This window comes from Capricornis sumatraensis, chromosome 2, assembly GCF_032405125.1.
Source record: "Capricornis sumatraensis isolate serow.1 chromosome 2, serow.2, whole genome shotgun sequence".
Taxonomy (NCBI): Eukaryota; Metazoa; Chordata; class Mammalia; order Artiodactyla; family Bovidae; genus Capricornis; species Capricornis sumatraensis.
In genome coordinates this window covers 85,772,854-85,790,089 of record NC_091070.1, presented here as the reverse complement: position 1 = coordinate 85,790,089, position 17,236 = coordinate 85,772,854, and the positions used below count along the sequence as shown (strand labels likewise).

Here is a 17,236-nt window from a genome sequence, read left to right as displayed (position 1 = left end):
TGTTAATCCAAGACTCCTAATTTATCCTTCTCACATTAGCTTATTTTGTACTCCCCCCAACCCTGCCCCCGGAAAATGTATAATATGTGAGCACCAATAAGTTTCTGAACTATAAATGAAAATGTGACCTTCCAGAGTGTATTATAGTATATATTCTCCTCTTGCCAAAAGAGGGGACTGTGTTTTCCAGAGAGTGGACGTAAATGAAAGTTGGAGTGTACGTTGGACTAGGTTAGGAGGGTCAAATCAAATGGTGTGTGAAGTTAAGATCTATAGAGAGCCACTCTGGCCTTGGCCTTGAGTCCTTTGTCTTGATATCCCTACTCTCCTCTTGATTTCTAGTGCCACCTTTGTCACCAAGCGGGAGCATGATCATGAGCAGGTTACATACATTTTTAAAATTTAAATAAAGAATATTTTGTGTGCTTCCATTGCATCAGTCCTTTACTTAGAAAAGTACTTGCCCTACATATCTCTTACAGGCCTTCTTTGAGGTTTAAATGAAGTGGATAGTATACATTAAGAGTGCATACAAAGCTCTGTATAGCTAATAAGTAGAAGATGGCAATAATTATTTTTCCTTTTGCTTCTTTCGCAGTCTCTTGATCTCCTTCTTGATTCCAATACCAAGTGGGAAGTGGGCCTCCTCATTTACCTCTCTTACCCTTCATAAGCTTCAGCCCTCTTTTATTCCTTTTATCCAGTCATGTACCCTTTCCTTTGCCTTGTTAATCAACTTTTTCTTTGTTCCCTTTCTCCTGCTTCCATCTCTGGGTAATCCCTCTGCTGGTCATGGATATTCATCTGTTCACTTGCCAAACCAGTAGCTTCTCTTGGAATATTTAGTATTCCCTCTGCTTCTTGTGGTAATAGCCGAAGTAGGGTCTTTTCAAGAACTAGTTAAAAGCATAGAGAGAGATTCAATGGTATAAATTACCATTTGTAATTTGTAATTTTTTGAATAGCTACCTTTACTAAATATGGTTTATGATGACTTTGGCATCTTACTGGCCTTGGTTTATATTTATTTTAAATAATATTCTTTTTCAAAAGTGCCTAAAATGGTTAGCTTCAATCATAGGTAGTCAGGTAATACAGAAGCATAACAGATCTGGCTTTATCTCTTGAAAGTTGCAAAATTAGGGCAAATTCTTTTACTTCTGTACACTTCACTTTCCTTGGCAGCTTTTTGGTTAAGATTAAATGAATTACCATTCATGAAAACACCTGAGATAGTGTTTGGCACACAGTAGGTGTTTTAACAGGTGTTAATTTTCTTTCTCTATCATTTTGGGGTTAAAGTAGATGTATCTGTTTACTTACATATGTTGTTTGTTTTCTACATCGTTTTTTTTTTTTTTTCCAGAACTATTCCATGGCAGTGTATCTTGTAAAACAGTTGTCCTCAACAGTTCTTCTTCAGAGGTTACGAGCAAAGGGAATAAGGAACCCGGATCATTCTAGAGCTTTAAGTACGTATGATAATCTTGTTTTATTTATGCAGCTGAACTGTTTTGGTAAAAGTTAGAATAGTGTTTTCTCAACTCAAGAAATTTTAGGGTTGTTTTTTTTTTTTTAACTAGAGCTTGTCAGAGTGGATTAAAACACTGAAAACCTTGTTTTGTGAGCTAGAGTAATTCAAGACTTAACAGTAGTTTTAGGAAATTCCTTGGCAGTCCAGTGGTTAAGACTGCATGCCTCCACTACAGAGGACATGGGTTCTGTCCCTGGTTGAGGAACTAAGATCCCACATACTGCATGGCATGGCCAAAAAAAAAGTTTTAATATCTTTGTCATGACCTATATTGTATAATTTATATTTTATTGATGTTAAAATTAACTTTGTAACATCAGTATATGAACACAGAATATTTTGCCAAAGCTTCATTAAAAATAAATGTTCAGGAATTCTAGAAGATGGAAAGAAAATCTTGGCATATATTTTACAACAATTATTGTGTATTTAAGGTTTATCTAGGAAAAACGTCCAAGGATATGTGATGACAGCATCCCTTCATTAACAAAGTAAAAGGAAAGTCAGTGGGGTGGTAGATAAAATGATGAAATAAGTTCTGCTTTTAGTCAACTATGTGGCCTTGGAAAGTCAGTCTACCTCCTCTGAATTGCTCGTTCCTCATCTGTAACGAGAAGTTTATACCACGTGATAATCTAACACTCCTCCAAAGTCTGCATTCTTTGGTGGAAAGGATCGATCCTTTTGTTCTGTTGAATTTGAGAGGTAGAAAGGTGCAACTAGACTATTCTGGCCTCAGTGAGGGTTAAGCCCAGAGGTTGATGGCCTTTCCAAAGAAGTAAACTAAGTTCTTCCTTTATTCTCTTCTTTATAAGAGATAGATTCTTCATAAATGAATTTGTGGGTATCTGGAGATGGGCACTTGGAAAATAAAACTTTTACAGATGAAGGTTAGACGGCTACCCTTTAAGGACATTCTTGATGTGAGTTGATTAATGAGCCCCTATCAGATTTGTAGTTAGGAACATTCTGATAGAAAAAAACTAAAGCAGTAAGACCACCTTTCCTCTTGCTTTCCCCTTGTGGCATGGCTTTTATTTTTGTTCTAACCTGTTTTCATACCAGAGTAAACGATCCCACTACTTCTGAATATCAGTATACCCTTCAGAGTTCATTGAAGGATTTTTCTATTTAAAAGAGGCTCTTTTAAAAATGCAAATATTCTGAGTCAAGAGGAGCACACTGGTAGCTAATGCCTCTTTTGGCATTCCTTGATAGACAGTGGAGAGCTAGTGGTCTGGCTGATGTCTAAGGGAGTGGAAGCACCATTTGCCAAGGCCAGGGAGATAGTAGAGACCCTAAAAGTAGAGAAGGGACCGACACCTGCTTTGAAGGAACATGAAGAATTTTTCTTTTTTCACACTCCATTCCTGGTCATTCTCTTGAGAATCTTGGTATTTTGCCACATAATATTAGACTCTCATTTAGTCAGAAAGTATTATTAAATTATGGGAGCCTGTGTGGAAAAGGTCAGACCAGGAAATAAAGCTAAAAGCTGATGAAGCTATTAAGTGGCACAACAGTAATAATAAGGCAAGCTCTCTTTGTTCAAGCGTAAACTCTTCTCCACTTGTAGCTGTAGCACCACCTGGAGGGGGAGTGGAAACGTGAGCCTAGAGTTACTTTCTTTACCGGCACAAACCACTGTTAGCCACTGTTAAGCAGGAAAAGCTACTTAACTCAAAAGCTGCTTATTTCATCTCTGATGCATCCTGGAAGTGGAGAATAGTAGGAGATTGGGTAGAATTTTTATCACACTTTGTGTCTTATCTTAATTGGCCTGGGGAACCAACAAAACATTCACTGGATCCTACCAGTAAAACATGTGATTGACTGAAGAACAGATTGTTTGCCTTTATGCTATCTCTAAAGAAGTAACTTTCCTGGCACATTAATTATGTAATTAAAAGATTCTGTGAAACAACTTGACAGAAGAAAATGTTGGTGGATATCTCAGATATTTTGAAGGCTCTAATTACCTCCAAATATGTTCATTTTAAGTCATTCTCATCAATAAATTCTACTGGCAGAAATAAATCGGACATTATTCCTGAAATAAAGTCAATAGTATTTAGGCTTTTCACAGAGAAATCCACTCTCTGGTTCATTTGATTTAGTAGATTTTTGTATTGTGGTTTCCACCTTCATGTAGAGTTTTCCATTCATAACTATCACAAGAGTCCTTTACTAATTCTTGGTCAGGCTCCTGTCTCCGCTTCTTTTTCTCCTGAGCAGACATTTTAAACCTTGGCCATGCTTAAACAATATTCCCTCTCTTTCAACACACTGTCAGTGTAAGAAAACTGGTGCTATATGACGTCTCTAAATTGTCCATTTCTTCCTTAATGTCACCGTAACTTTATTCGTACTTATCCTTATTTATTCTCTTCAATCTCAGGAGGAAATGTCCCTTTTCCTGCCCAATATTAATCTATTGATTCATTCATCTCATTCAAGAAATTGTTTAAGAGTCTACTGTGTCCCAGGCACAGGAGAACATGGTATTAAGCAAAACATATGCTGTTTCTGCATCCTTGAGAAGTTTGCAGTCTGATGGGAAAGACAAAATTAAATGATTGCACAAATCACTAATGAATTACAGTTGTGACATGTGTCTTAAAGAAGAAAGACAGGGAACCCTGGAGGTGACAGCAGGATAACATAGTCCTCTGGTGCTATGATGTTTAAGGCAAGATGATAAGGATGAGGAGGAATTAAACCCCAAGATAGGAGGAGAATGTATCAAGAGACAAGGCTAGGGGGGTTGGAGTGGAGAGGGCAAAGGAGGAAAGTGGCCAGAGAGATAGCCATGGAGTGAGTTCTTACAGGTGATATAAAGGTAATGACAGGAAACCCTTAAAGGATTTTTAAGCAGAGCAGTATGACCGGATATGGGCAATGAAAAGATCACTTAGACTGAACTGAGGGGGGCTAAGCTGATATAAGTGAGCCCGTTAGAAACCCAGTTGTACAGAGATGTTGTCTTAAACTGGAGTAATAATGATGAAAATAGAAGTTGATGTTTTGAGAGACGTTGAAGGGGAGAATGGTGATTATGTGTGGGGAGCGAAGAAAAAGAAATGAAGGAGTTCTGGGTTTCTTGCTAAGCACCAGCTTACATGATAGTGCCATTTACTCAGATGGAAAACAGCGTTGAAAAGATCAGGTTGCAGGAGCAAGATCAGAGTCCATCCTTGGACTTTTGACATTTTAGATACCTGTGAGGCATTCAGATGGAGATGCTCACAAACAGTATTATGAGGCCCTTCTGCTCACTTGTCTGCTCTCTGTCCTATATTTTCAGTTCCTTCCTCTCCACCGGGTCTTTCTGTCAACCTTCACTGTCAAGTCTTTTTCATCCTTTAAATAATACAAAAGCAAGGTACTCTCTAGGAACCTGTGTTCCTCCTATTCTCATCCTAGTTTCCTCAAAGAGTAGTCGACACTTCCCTTTCTACCTCCTCACTGCAAACCATTGTGAACTTTTAACTCCCATCATCCCCCTGAAACTACTCTTGCAGATATCACAAGTGACAATCTGATTGCCGAATTTAAAGTTTGTTTTTTCAATGTATAACTTAGGTATTTTTGCTACATTTCGTGCTAACAACTTTCCCCTTGAAATTCTTGTCTCTCTTCTCAGTCATTTGCCTTCAATGGATTCTCTTAAGGGAAGCATCCTAAATGTTTGTTTTCCCTGGGTTTTTGTCCTTGGTCCACTTCTCTACATACTTTTTGCTAGAGATTATCACATTCACCTTTGTGGTTTAAGTTAGCACCAACTCCCAAACAAATATTTTCATTCCAGGCCTTCCCCTGAATTTCAAGTGTAGATACATGTAGCTGTCTTCACTGAAACATACCACTGTTTCCTTTAATTCGAGGAGTGAAAACTCACAAGTTCTATCAGACATAAACCCTAAATATTTCTCAACTCTTGTCAAATTTTCTCTCCCTACCATCACTGACCTCATTTAAGCTCTTATATCCTAAGTTTATTTGAAAAACCTATTCTTGAATTATTTATTCCTTTTCTTTCTTGGCGCCCCCTTTTCCTATCTCTCTTCTGATAGCAATCTAAATGATTAATATGACTTAACCTTACCTGGAGAAGGCAATGGCACCCCACTCCAGCACTCTTGCCTGGAAAATGCCATGGACAGAGGAGCCTGGTGGGCTGCAGTCCATGGGGTCACAAAGAGTCGGACATAGCTGAGCAACTTCACTTTGATGCATTGAAGAAGGAAATGGCAACCCACTCCAGTGTTCTTGCCTGGAGAATCCCAGGGACAGGGGAGCCTGGTGGGCTGCCGTCTATGGGGTCACGCAGAGTCGGACACGACTAAAGCGAGTTAGCAGCAGCAGCAGCAGCAGCCTTATCTGTTTTTTTGCAATCCATGGCTTGCTAACACCAATGGAATAAAAACTAACTTTGAGGGCTTCCCTCCTGGCTCAGTGGTAAAGAATCCACCTGCCAATGCAGGAGACATGGGTTCAAAGCCAAGTGGGAGGATCCCACATGCCGTGGGGCAGCTAAGCCTGGACGCCACAACCACTAAAGCCTGCACACCTAGAGCCTGTGCTCCTCAACAAGAGAAGCCCATACACCACAACCAAAGAAAAGCTGGGGCAGCAACAAAGACTCGGCACAGCCAAGAATAAATAGAAATTTAAAAATTAAAACCAACTTTGTTAGGATGATGGAAACGTATAGCTTTCCTTGGTGTGGCATCTGTTTATTACTTTCGGTTGTCATGTGTATTCACTCCTCTCTCATTCTTTATATTCCAGAAATAATGAATTCTTTCTTTTCCTCAGTGCTGTGTCAGTATTGTTCTCTGTGACTCGAACTTCTCTGTTACCTCCTTTGCCTGATTCTAGTTGTCCTGCATGTTTCACTTTTTCCCAGAGGCATCTCAGAACCCCCAGAGTTAATGCATTGAGTTTCAGCCAGTTTCCATTACAGTGCATTAGAGATGTTCTCAACTAAGTATCTTTGCTCCCATCTAGACTATGAATTCCTTTAGGCAGGAATTTAATCTTATCTTTCTTTGAATTCCTAATGCTTAGCTCAGGGTCTGGCACATAGTAGACCCTAAGACTTCTGTTAAGTAAACTGATGAGAAGAGATCGTGAGTGAAAGGTCACATCTCTGTGCCTCTTGTTTTCTTGTTTATAAAATGGACATGTTGGACGTGGTTAATATGTTCAGTTGTTTCCAGCTTTAAAAGTCTAAAAGGGATAGAATTTTTTTTTAAACCTATAACAGCACTAATAGAACCATCTGTGATGATGGAAATGCTCTGCATCAGCACTGTCCTGTCCCGTGTGGTAGCCACCAGTGCCATGTCTGTGCTGAGCACTTGAAACGTGGTACTGCAGCTGAGGAACTGAATTTTACATTTGGTTAAATTTAAATATAACCACATGTGACTAGTGGCCAACTCTCATAGCACAAGACAACAGGGATTTTCAAAGATTAATTTTTAATGTGGCTAACTGTAACTTTGTTATGGGTCATAAAGGAAATACTGTTACTGCTGCAGCTCACAGTGACACAAGAAAACTTGAACTCCTGGAAGACTTATCACATGTTGGTTGATGCAGCAGGATAAATATCATGTCTTGTTTTTATCTTTCACTCCCATGCCCACAAACGATGAATACTTTACTTAGTCTTTCCTCCATACTTTCTTCTGAAATTTAACATAGTGATTCCCATCCCCTATCTTTCTTCTTCAATATTTTGGTTGTATTTATCAAAGTTTACAAGCAGTAAAAATTAACCTTTTTAAGTGTACATTCTGAGTTTGACAGGCATATGCAATCATGAACCACATGTTACAATGAAAACATGTAACATTCTTCACCCCAGAAAGTTCCTCTATGGACCTTCACAGTTCCTCTCATTTCTTCTCCCCTACTTCCCATAACCATTAATATGATTTCTGTCTCTGTAGTTTTTCCCTTTCCAGAATTTCAGATATTTGAAATCCCACAACATGTAGCCTTTTTTTTAAAAATTATTTTTTATTGAAGGCTGCCCTGGTTGTTCAGATGGTAAAGAATCTGCCTGCCATGCAGGAGACCTGGGTTCAATCCCTGGGTTGGGAAGATCCCCTGGAAACGGGAATGGCAACCCACTCCAGTATTCTTTCTTGGAGAATCCCACGGGCAGAGGAGCCTGGTGGGCTACAGTCCATGGGGTCGCAAAGAGTCGGACACGACTGAGCGACTAACACACGCACACTTTATTGAAGTATAATTGCTTTACAGTGTTGAATTAGTTTCTAGTGTACAACGAAGTAAGACAACTATACATATACATACATCCCCCCCTTTTTTTTATTTCCTTCCTATTTAAATCATCACAAAGCATTGAGTAGAGTTCCCTGAGCTATGCAATTGATTCTCATTAGTTCTCTATTTTATATATAATATCAATAGTGTATATATGTTAATCCCAATTCATCCCACCCCCTGCCTTTCATTTCTGATTTCTTTCACATAGTATAATCCTTTTAGGTTCATTTGTGTAGTTTGAGCTCTTTATTACTGAGTAATGTTCCATTTATTGGTACTGTAATTTCTTTATCCATTTGTCAGTTGATGGACATTTAGATCGTTCCCAGTTTTTCGTTATGAATAAAGTTTCTGGAAACATTTACATTTTGCATATGAATATCTCAGTTTTGTGAACATATGTTTTCATTTCTGTTGGGTAAGTACTCAGGACTAGGATTGCTGGGTCACATGATAAATGTATGGAAAAGAGATTGGCAGTTTCTTACGAAGTGCATGTTCCATTTTTGCATTCTGTCCAAAAAGATTTGAAATTTTTAGTTTTTCCCCATTCTCACTAGCAGTAGGTATTGTCAGGCTGCTTTGATTTTGCTGTTCTGATTACTGTGTAGGTGATATGTCATTTGTGGTTTTAATTTGTGCTTTTCTAATGACTAATGCTGTTAAACATCTTTTCATGTGCCTATTTGCCATCCATCCTTCCAGCTTCTTTGATGAGATGTCTCTTCAAATTTTTCCCATTTCTTTTATAGTTTATGCTTTTTGTATACTATGAAATCTTTGCCAAATCCAAGTTCACAAACATTATACTTCTAGAAGTTTTATTGTTTTAGTTTAGGTCTGCAGTTTGTTTTACATTATTTTTGGCCGTGCTGGGTCTTTGTTGCTGCGTGCAGGCTTTCTGTAGGTGCAGCGAGCAGGGGCTGCTCTCTAGTTGCAGTGCATGGGCTTCTCATTGCAGTGGCTTCTCTTGTAGAGCACAGACTCATGGCACATGTGGGCTCTTCCCAGACCAGGGATCAAACCCAGGCCCCCTGCGTTAGCAGGTGGATTCTTAACCACTAGATCACCAGGGAAGTCCCTACACTTTATCAGAAATTAAGGTAAACTTATAGGTTCATTTTCTTCCCATATAGATACCCAGTTGTTCCATAACATTTGTCAAAAATACTAATTTTTCCTCCATTTAATTACCTTGGCACCTTTGTCAAAAACCAATTGATGATAGGTATATAAATTTATTTCTGGACTCCCTCATTATCTTCCATTGACCTATTTGTCTATCTTTATACCAATAGCACAGTCTTACTAATTAAAGCTTGATAGTAATTCTTGAAATCGGGTAGTCCTCTACCTTTTTCTTTTTCAGAATTGTTTTGACTAAATATAGTATATAAAAAGGTAATGGATAGTGATCAAATAGTTTTTACAGGAATATTAGGGTCATTAAGTGTTTTTAAAAATCTGTCATTATAATTCACCTCAGCAAACTAAACAGAAAACAAATCATATGATCATCACCATAGATTCAGTAAAAGCTTTGGTCACTTTTTCAATATCCATTCATGATTAAATTCAGCAAAGTAGAGACAAGGGGGTTGTTTAATGTATGAAAGGGTATTTTATAAGAAGCCTTTAGCTAATATCATATTAAATGGTAAAAACTTCACCCCTAAGATTGAAAATAAGGCAAGAATATCTTTCTTAATACGTCTGTTCAGCATTGCCCTTGAGATCCTAGCCAGCACAATAATGCAAGAAAAAAGAAACCGATTAGAAATGAATAATAATTATTGTCTTTATTTGAAGATGACATCATTGTGTAGGGGAAAAAATCCCAAAGAATCTCCCCAAGAAAAAGCTACTTGAGCTAATGTGTGAATTTATATGGTCAGTTTATAAACATTGTAACATCAAAAAAATGAAGTACTTAGGGATATATTATGCAAAATATGTGCAAGATTTGTATGCTGAAAACTATAAAACACTGGTAAGAGTAACTAAAACAGGACTTGAATATCGGAGAGATACATCATGTTAATGGGTCAGAACACTCAGTATTGTTACTGGAGAGATGTCATTTCTCTCCAGTTTGATCTGTAGGTTAAATTCAATTCAATCAAGATCCTCAAAAAGTATCTCTACATGAAAGGATTGATTGAATCTATAATGGCAAAGGTGAAAAAGCAAAGCTTTTTGTAAAAGAAAGTGACAAACTGATTCTAAAATAATTTCAGAAAAATCTTTCAGCTCTGAAAGAAAATGAACATGCAAATCATATTTTATTTTGTTGCAATAGCTAATATTTTTTCCCTCCCTCCCACCTCCCTCCCCATCCACACAATAGCTAATATTTATTGAGAATAATGTTATTTTAAAGCATTTGTTTGTATTAACTCATTTAATTCTTAAAACAATGCTATGAGCTATTAGTATTGTTCTCATTTACAGCATGATGAAACTGAGGCACAGAAAAGTGACTAAGGCTGAATTATAATCTAGGCTGGCTCTAGATTCTTTGCTCTGAACCACTGCCTCAGGTTGCCTCTCCTTTTTCATTTCTTTTCAGAGTACTAACACTGAACTTCATATAGACAAAACCTAAAGTCAGTTACTGTTCCCATTGCTGTTTGTCTTGCTGTGTGGGTATTAAGAGGGGTGGTTGTAAAATGGTTAGTAATCACATTTATCATATGGCAGTTGTCACCTTTAAGCAGATACTATTCATTAAATGTATCTTAAGAAAGGATTAAGATTGGGTCTATAATGGCAAAAGCATGTTTTTCATAGTTTACTTATATAATTAATTAGCATAAGTGATATGATAACTATTTTCCAGACAAAATCCATGGATTGTATGCCTTTTTAGATGTGATAGCCTACAAGTTAAGTAGACATTAAATTTTCAGAATTTCCAGGCCATAAAATTACTTTTTAGTATGTCATCAGAATCACATCTGGAACTTTTTATTAAAAAACTACTCATTTGTATCCCTCTTCTCTATTTTGATTCATTGGGCAATTATAAATTAGAAAGCTCTGTAGGTAGTTCTGACGTGCATCTTAGTTGAGATCCACTAGTTAGTTTATGGAGACAGTTGTATAGAGTATCTAAGATTTGGACCACTTCAAAAAAAATCCAGACTATACGCTCATCAAGCTTAATAAAGGCAGGATTCTTAATTCTTATAAATGGCTATTAGTTCAATAGACATCTGTTCTGAAATTCTTTATCCAAGTACTTTTCCCTTTTCTTCTCTCTGTGTATTTATGCATATCTGTGCTTCTACCCATCTGTCAGTCAGTTGTCTGGTCACAATCAGTTGTGCCTCAGGTCTGAAATTCTGTGATTAACTATGTCCACAACTACTCCGCTTGGTCCCCCTTACACAAATACACTTTAAAGTTACTGTGAAACAGTTTCTAAAATTATTTGAATATTACATTTAGGTATATCCTGGCTCACTTTGTGTTAAAGTTTAATTGAAGTTCTAGGGTTTTCAGAAGTAACCTGAATGTTGCTGGTTTGCAGATGAGAAGTATAAAGATCCTTGTTGTATTAGACTGACCAAGAGTAACAGAATAGCTTTAAAAGTAAAATTACCAGTGCTGCCTCTCTTAAGAACCACAGGAAATTTGAACTGAGAAGACTTAGAGATTATTTAGTGTGGGTTGTTATTTTCCAAGAAGTTAATCTCAGAGAGGAGGATTGACTTGCCCAAGATAGTGTAACTAATCAGGTTATGGGTAAATAAATATAAAACTCAAATAATTATATGGTTTTTAAAAAGGCAGTTGAACTTTTTTCTTTTTACAGTATGAAATTAGAATTACAGTAAATATTTTTATTATCTGAGCTTTGTAAAAATTTATACATGTTTTGTAGTTTTTATTAGTTTCTTTTAAAATAATATTGTCATAGTTTAAAAGGAAGAAGATATTTATCCAGTTTCTTAGAGTTACAAAAGAAGGGTCTGCCATCAGTTGACTATGGTAAACTGTATAAATTCCCTTTATGTTAGTGCAGTGCAACTTCTGTTTTGTCGGTGAGAAATAGGAAGCTTACAGGAAATGTAGTTAGTCTATAGATAGGTATACGGTCATTTTCCTTCCTTTGCTTATTGTAGAGATTATAAACTATAAAATTGTTTTTTTCATTCAGTTGATTGGAAAATAATTGAGCAGATTATTCTTTAGTGCCATTTTTTAAAATTCCTCATTCTTTTTCTTGTGTTGCATCAATGATACATCTTTAATAAACTTCTTTTGTTTGTTTTTTCTTTGATGAATGTCAGTTAAAGAGAAGTTGACTGCAGATCCAGACAGTGAAATAGCTACAACCAGCCTGAGGGTTTCTCTACTATGTCCAGTAAGTGCTAACTAATATTTGCTCTCCAGGAGGTTTAATACACATTTTCTTTTTTTTATTAAGTATTTCTAGTATTTAACAAATTCTGTTACCTTGAAACATACCCACTTGTTAAGAGTTTATGAAAAGTAAAAGATATTATGTAGTGTTAGGATTTGAAATGTAAACAAGTTTGTGTCTATAAAATTTTTCTACTCTTAGTTATATTTAAATATTGATTATGGTTATTAGATGACTGTCTCTCAGACTTAAGTGTAAAATCTCCAAATGAGGCATGTTTATCATTTCAATGTATTTATTGAAATTTCATTTTATTAAATAGTATGCTTCTGAATAAAAATCTGGCCATGATTACTCATACATTTAGCTTAACCACTTTGTCAGCAATGACTATAACAAGAATTTAAAACTATTGTTTAATAATAATTGAATAATTATTGAATTATTACTGAATAATTGAATTGGTATGCATATAAAAATCAACTAGACATATTTTTAAACCAGAAAATGAGATCAGTTTCATTCATTTGTATAAAATAAATATAATACCTAAGTGAAAACTGGTAGTGAATGTTTCCAAAAATGCGTTGTTAAGGTTTGCTTTTTAACTAATTTGATATTAGGTCTACCAGTAGTAGGAATGGTAGTTGAATGATGCTTTCATACAAAAATACGTGAAAATCTAAAAGTAAGTTACATTTTGATTGCCTTTTGTAATCATATTTAAATTGGGGAGAAAATATGAAAAATAAGAGGACTCAGCTATTTCCTCATTTGCTGGGATTGTTCAGGCAAGTCTGATATTGAAGGCTTTTAATACTGAGATCCTACTAATCTAAGATTAATTTATTCTTAAACAAAAATTGTTTTATTTGTCTTATATCTTAGTCTCTTATAATTTATAAAACCTCAACACAAGTGAAAAATACACCTCAACACAAAAAGTAATGAAAAAGTCTGTAGCTCAAGAATTAGTTTATAATACAATATGTTGCATAGCTTAAAAAAAAAAAAAACTTTTGTTAAGAGAACTGCTCTTCACTATTAAGCATCTGTAAAAAAAATACAGTGAAATTAAGAAAAACCACCAAACCTATTATTTTGTATATAACCTTCTATCTTTTTTTTCCCTTACTATGGCCAGTCATTTTTATAGGGAAAATATTTTGACTCCAGGATTTTCCTGTTTGTTTGGGTTTTGGGTTTTTTGTTTTTTTTTTTTGCCATGCCACATGGTTCCCCAACCAGGGATCAAACCTGTGCCCCCCTGCACTGAAAAGGCAGAGTTTTAACCCCTGGACTGCCAGGGAAGTCCCTGTATAATTATTTTAAATTCTTTCCCACGTATATGATTCAGTAGTTGAGAGAACTGAAGGGAGAAATAGACAGCAACACAATAATATTAATAGTAGTAGACTTTGATACCCTACTTTTGGTTATTGATAGAACAACCAGACAGAAGATCAGTAAGTAAGCAAAGAGCTTAATCAACACTGTATACCAGTTGGACCTAACAGATATGCTGCACCCAACAAAGAAGAATATACATTCTTCTCAAGGGCACACAGAACACTCTGTAAGATAGAGCATGGGTTAGGCTACAAAACAAGTCCTAACAAATCTAAGATTAAAATCATATACAGTATCTTCTTTGATCACAATGTGATGAAACCAGGAATCAGTAACAGGAAAAAAACAGGAAAATCCACAAACGTGGAAATTTAATAATACATTCTCAACCGATGAATCAAAAGAAGAGGTCACAGGGAATTTAGAAAATATTTGAAGACGAAAATAAAAATACGGTATACCAAAATTTACAAGATGCAGCAGAAGAGTAGGAGGAGGAAAGTTTACAGCAGTAAATGCTTACATTGAAAAAGAAAGAACTCAAATCAACAACCTAATCTTGTACCTCAAGAAACTAGAAAAACAAACTAAAGCCGAAGTCAGCACACAGAAAGAAATACAGATTAGAAAGGAGATAAATGAAATAGAGACGAGAAAAAGAGTCCAAAAAAAATCACAAGACTAAGAGTTGGTTTTTGAAAGATCAACAAAATTGACAAGCCCTTAGCTAAACTAAGAAAAAAAGAGGAAAGATTCAGATAGCTCAAATTAGAAATGAAAGAAGAGACATTATAACAGATGTCACAGAAATTAAAAGGATTATGAGACTGTTATGCCAACAAATTAGATAACCTAGAAGAAATAGATAAATTCCTGCAAGCATATGACCTATCAAGACTGAATCATGGAGAAATCTGAACAGACTTGTAACTAGTGAGGAGATTGAAGGAACAATGAAAAACCTCCCAACAAAGTAAAGCCTGGGACCCCTTGACTTCAGTGGAGAATCCTACCAAACGTTTAAAGAATTAACACCAAGCCTTTTCCCAAACTCATTCTTTGAGGATAGTGTTGCTGCTGCTAAGTCACTTCAGTCGTGTCTGACTCTGTGCGACCCCATGGATGGCAGCCCACCAGGCTCCCCTGTCCCTGGGATTCTCCAGGCAAGAACACTGGAGTGGGTTGCCATTTCCTTCCGATCCCCAAAACCACACAAAGACACAAGACAAGACAAAATGAAACAAACAAACTAGAAAACTGCATACCAGTATCCCTGATGGAACAAAAACTTTCAACAAAATTCTAGCAAACTGAATTCACCAGTGCATTAGAATAATCATACACCAGACCAAGTGGAATTGATAGCTGGAATTGTAAGACTGGTTCAGCATACAAAAATAAATCATTGTAATAGAGACATTAACAAAATGAAGAACAAAACCCACATCTCAATCAGTATAGAAAAAAATTACAAAAGCATTTAATAAAATTCAACACCCTTTCATGATAAAAATACTCAGCAAACTAGAAATAGAAAGATGCTTCCTCAACATATGAAAAGCCCACAATGAGCATTATACTCAGTGTGGAAAGACTTCTTGAAAGCTGTTCCTCCAAGGTAAAGAACAAGACAAGGATGGACATTTGCACCACTGCTATTCAATATAGTACTGGAAGTTCTAGCCAGAACAATTGGGCTGGTGGTAGATTGGAAAGGAACAGTGAAATAACTTCTGTTTTCAGATGACATGATCTTTTATGTAAACTCCCCCTAAGATTCCTCAAACCAACAAAAAATGTGTTAGAACTAACAAAGTTATAGTCAAAATCGACACAAAATAGCAGTCAAATGTTAGTGGCCTTTTGGGCTTCCCTGGTGGCTCAGTGGACAGAATCCACCTGCCAGTGTAGGAGACACAGGTTGGATTCCTGATCCAGGAAGATCCTACATGCTGCAGAGCAACTCGGCCTGTGTGCCGCAGCTGTCGAGCCCGTGCTCTAGCACCTGGAGCCACAACTACTGAAGCCTGTGCGCCCGAGAGCCAGTGCTCCACAAGAGAAGCAACAGCAATGGAAACCCCGCATGCTGCAGCAAAGAGCAGCCCCCACTCACCCCAGCTAGAGAAAGCCTGTGCAGCAGCGAAGACCCAGCACAGCCAAAAATAAATAACTAGAACTTTAAAAAGTTAGTTAGTTGTCTTTCTGAAAAGGAACTAGGTGACCAAACTGAAAAGGAAACAAAGAAAGAAAGAAAGTGAAGTCGCTCAGTCGTATCCGACTGTTTGTGACCCCATGACTGTAGCCCACCAGGCTCTGCCATCCATGGGATTTTCCAGGCAAGAGTGCTGGAGTGGGTTGCCATTTCCTTCTCCAGGGGATCTTCCCAACCCAGGAATCAAACCTGGGTCTCCCGCATTGTAGGCAGACGCTTTACCGTCTGAGCCTCCCATTTACTATACCATCAAAAAGGGTAAAATATTTAGGAATAAACTCAACCAAGGAGATTGAAAACTATAAAACATTGCAAAAATTCAGAGAAAATAGAAATAAACGAACATCCTGTAATTATGGACTAGAAAACTTAACATTGTTAAAATGTCCATACTACCAAAGTGAGCTACAGATTCATTGTTGTTCCTATCAAATCCCATTGACATGTTTTACAGAAATTAAGAAAAAAAAATCCTAAAATTTCTATGGAATCTCAAGGGACTTTGAGTAACCAAAGCAACTTTAATGACAACAGAGTTTGAGCTCTTCCATTCCCTAATTTCAAAACATGCTAGAAAGAAGTAGTAATTAAGATGGTATAGTATTGACATAATGATATTAATAGATGATATAGACCAGTGGCCCCAAAACAAATTCTTATAGCATATATGATCAAATACCTAGGAATGCCAATACTGCATAATAGGAAAAAGTCTCTAAAGAAATGGCATTGGGAAAACTGGATATTCACATGCAGAATAATGAAGTTGAACCCTCAAAATTAACTCACAGTGGATTTAAGATCTAAACTGTAATACCCTTAATTGTTCCATTCCGAAAAGAAACATGGGAGAAAAGCTTCAGTTGAATTTGGCAAGCAACCCAACAGAAAAAAAAAAAAAAAACCTGATTAAAAATAAGCAAAGGACTTGAATAGACCTTTCTCCAAAGAAGATACATAGATGGCCAACAGCACAGAGAAAGATGTTCAACACTGCTAATGATTAAGGAAATGCATATCAAAAGCACAGATGAGATAGTCACTTCATGCCCATCAGGATAGCTCCAATCGAAAAAAACAGAAGATAACAAGTGTCAGTAAGTGTGCCACAGATACTGGAACCCTTGTGCACTCTTGATGGGAATATAAAATGCTGTAGCCATTATGGAAAACAGTATGGAGGTACCTCAAAAAGTTAAAATGAATATGTGATCCATCAATTCATATATCTAAAAGAATTCAAAGTAAGATCTCCAAGAAATAATTTGCATAACCACATTCATCACAGTGTTATTCACAGTAGCCAAGAGGTGGAGGGAACCCAAATGTCCATCAAGAGGTGAACAAATAAAATATGATATATTATGTATGCAACATGAAAAAAAGGAAATCCTGTCATATGCTACAAGGTGGATAAACCTTGATAATATTACAATAAGCAAAATAAACTAATGACAGAAGCATAAAT

At 36.5% G+C, this 17,236-nt stretch overlaps 1 protein-coding gene across 1 annotated transcript in view; it reads left to right on the top strand.

The window, feature by feature from the left end:
• The window catches only part of PIAS1 (protein inhibitor of activated STAT 1), a 125,708-nt gene that overhangs the window by 92,974 nt on the left and 15,498 nt on the right, over positions 1 to 17,236 (top strand). The window contains exons 7-8 of the mRNA XM_068964770.1: positions 1,367 to 1,472; positions 12,133 to 12,206. Coding sequence (XP_068820871.1) covers positions 1,367 to 1,472; positions 12,133 to 12,206 — 180 coding nt within the window. The remainder of the gene's footprint in view (positions 1 to 1,366; positions 1,473 to 12,132; positions 12,207 to 17,236) is intronic.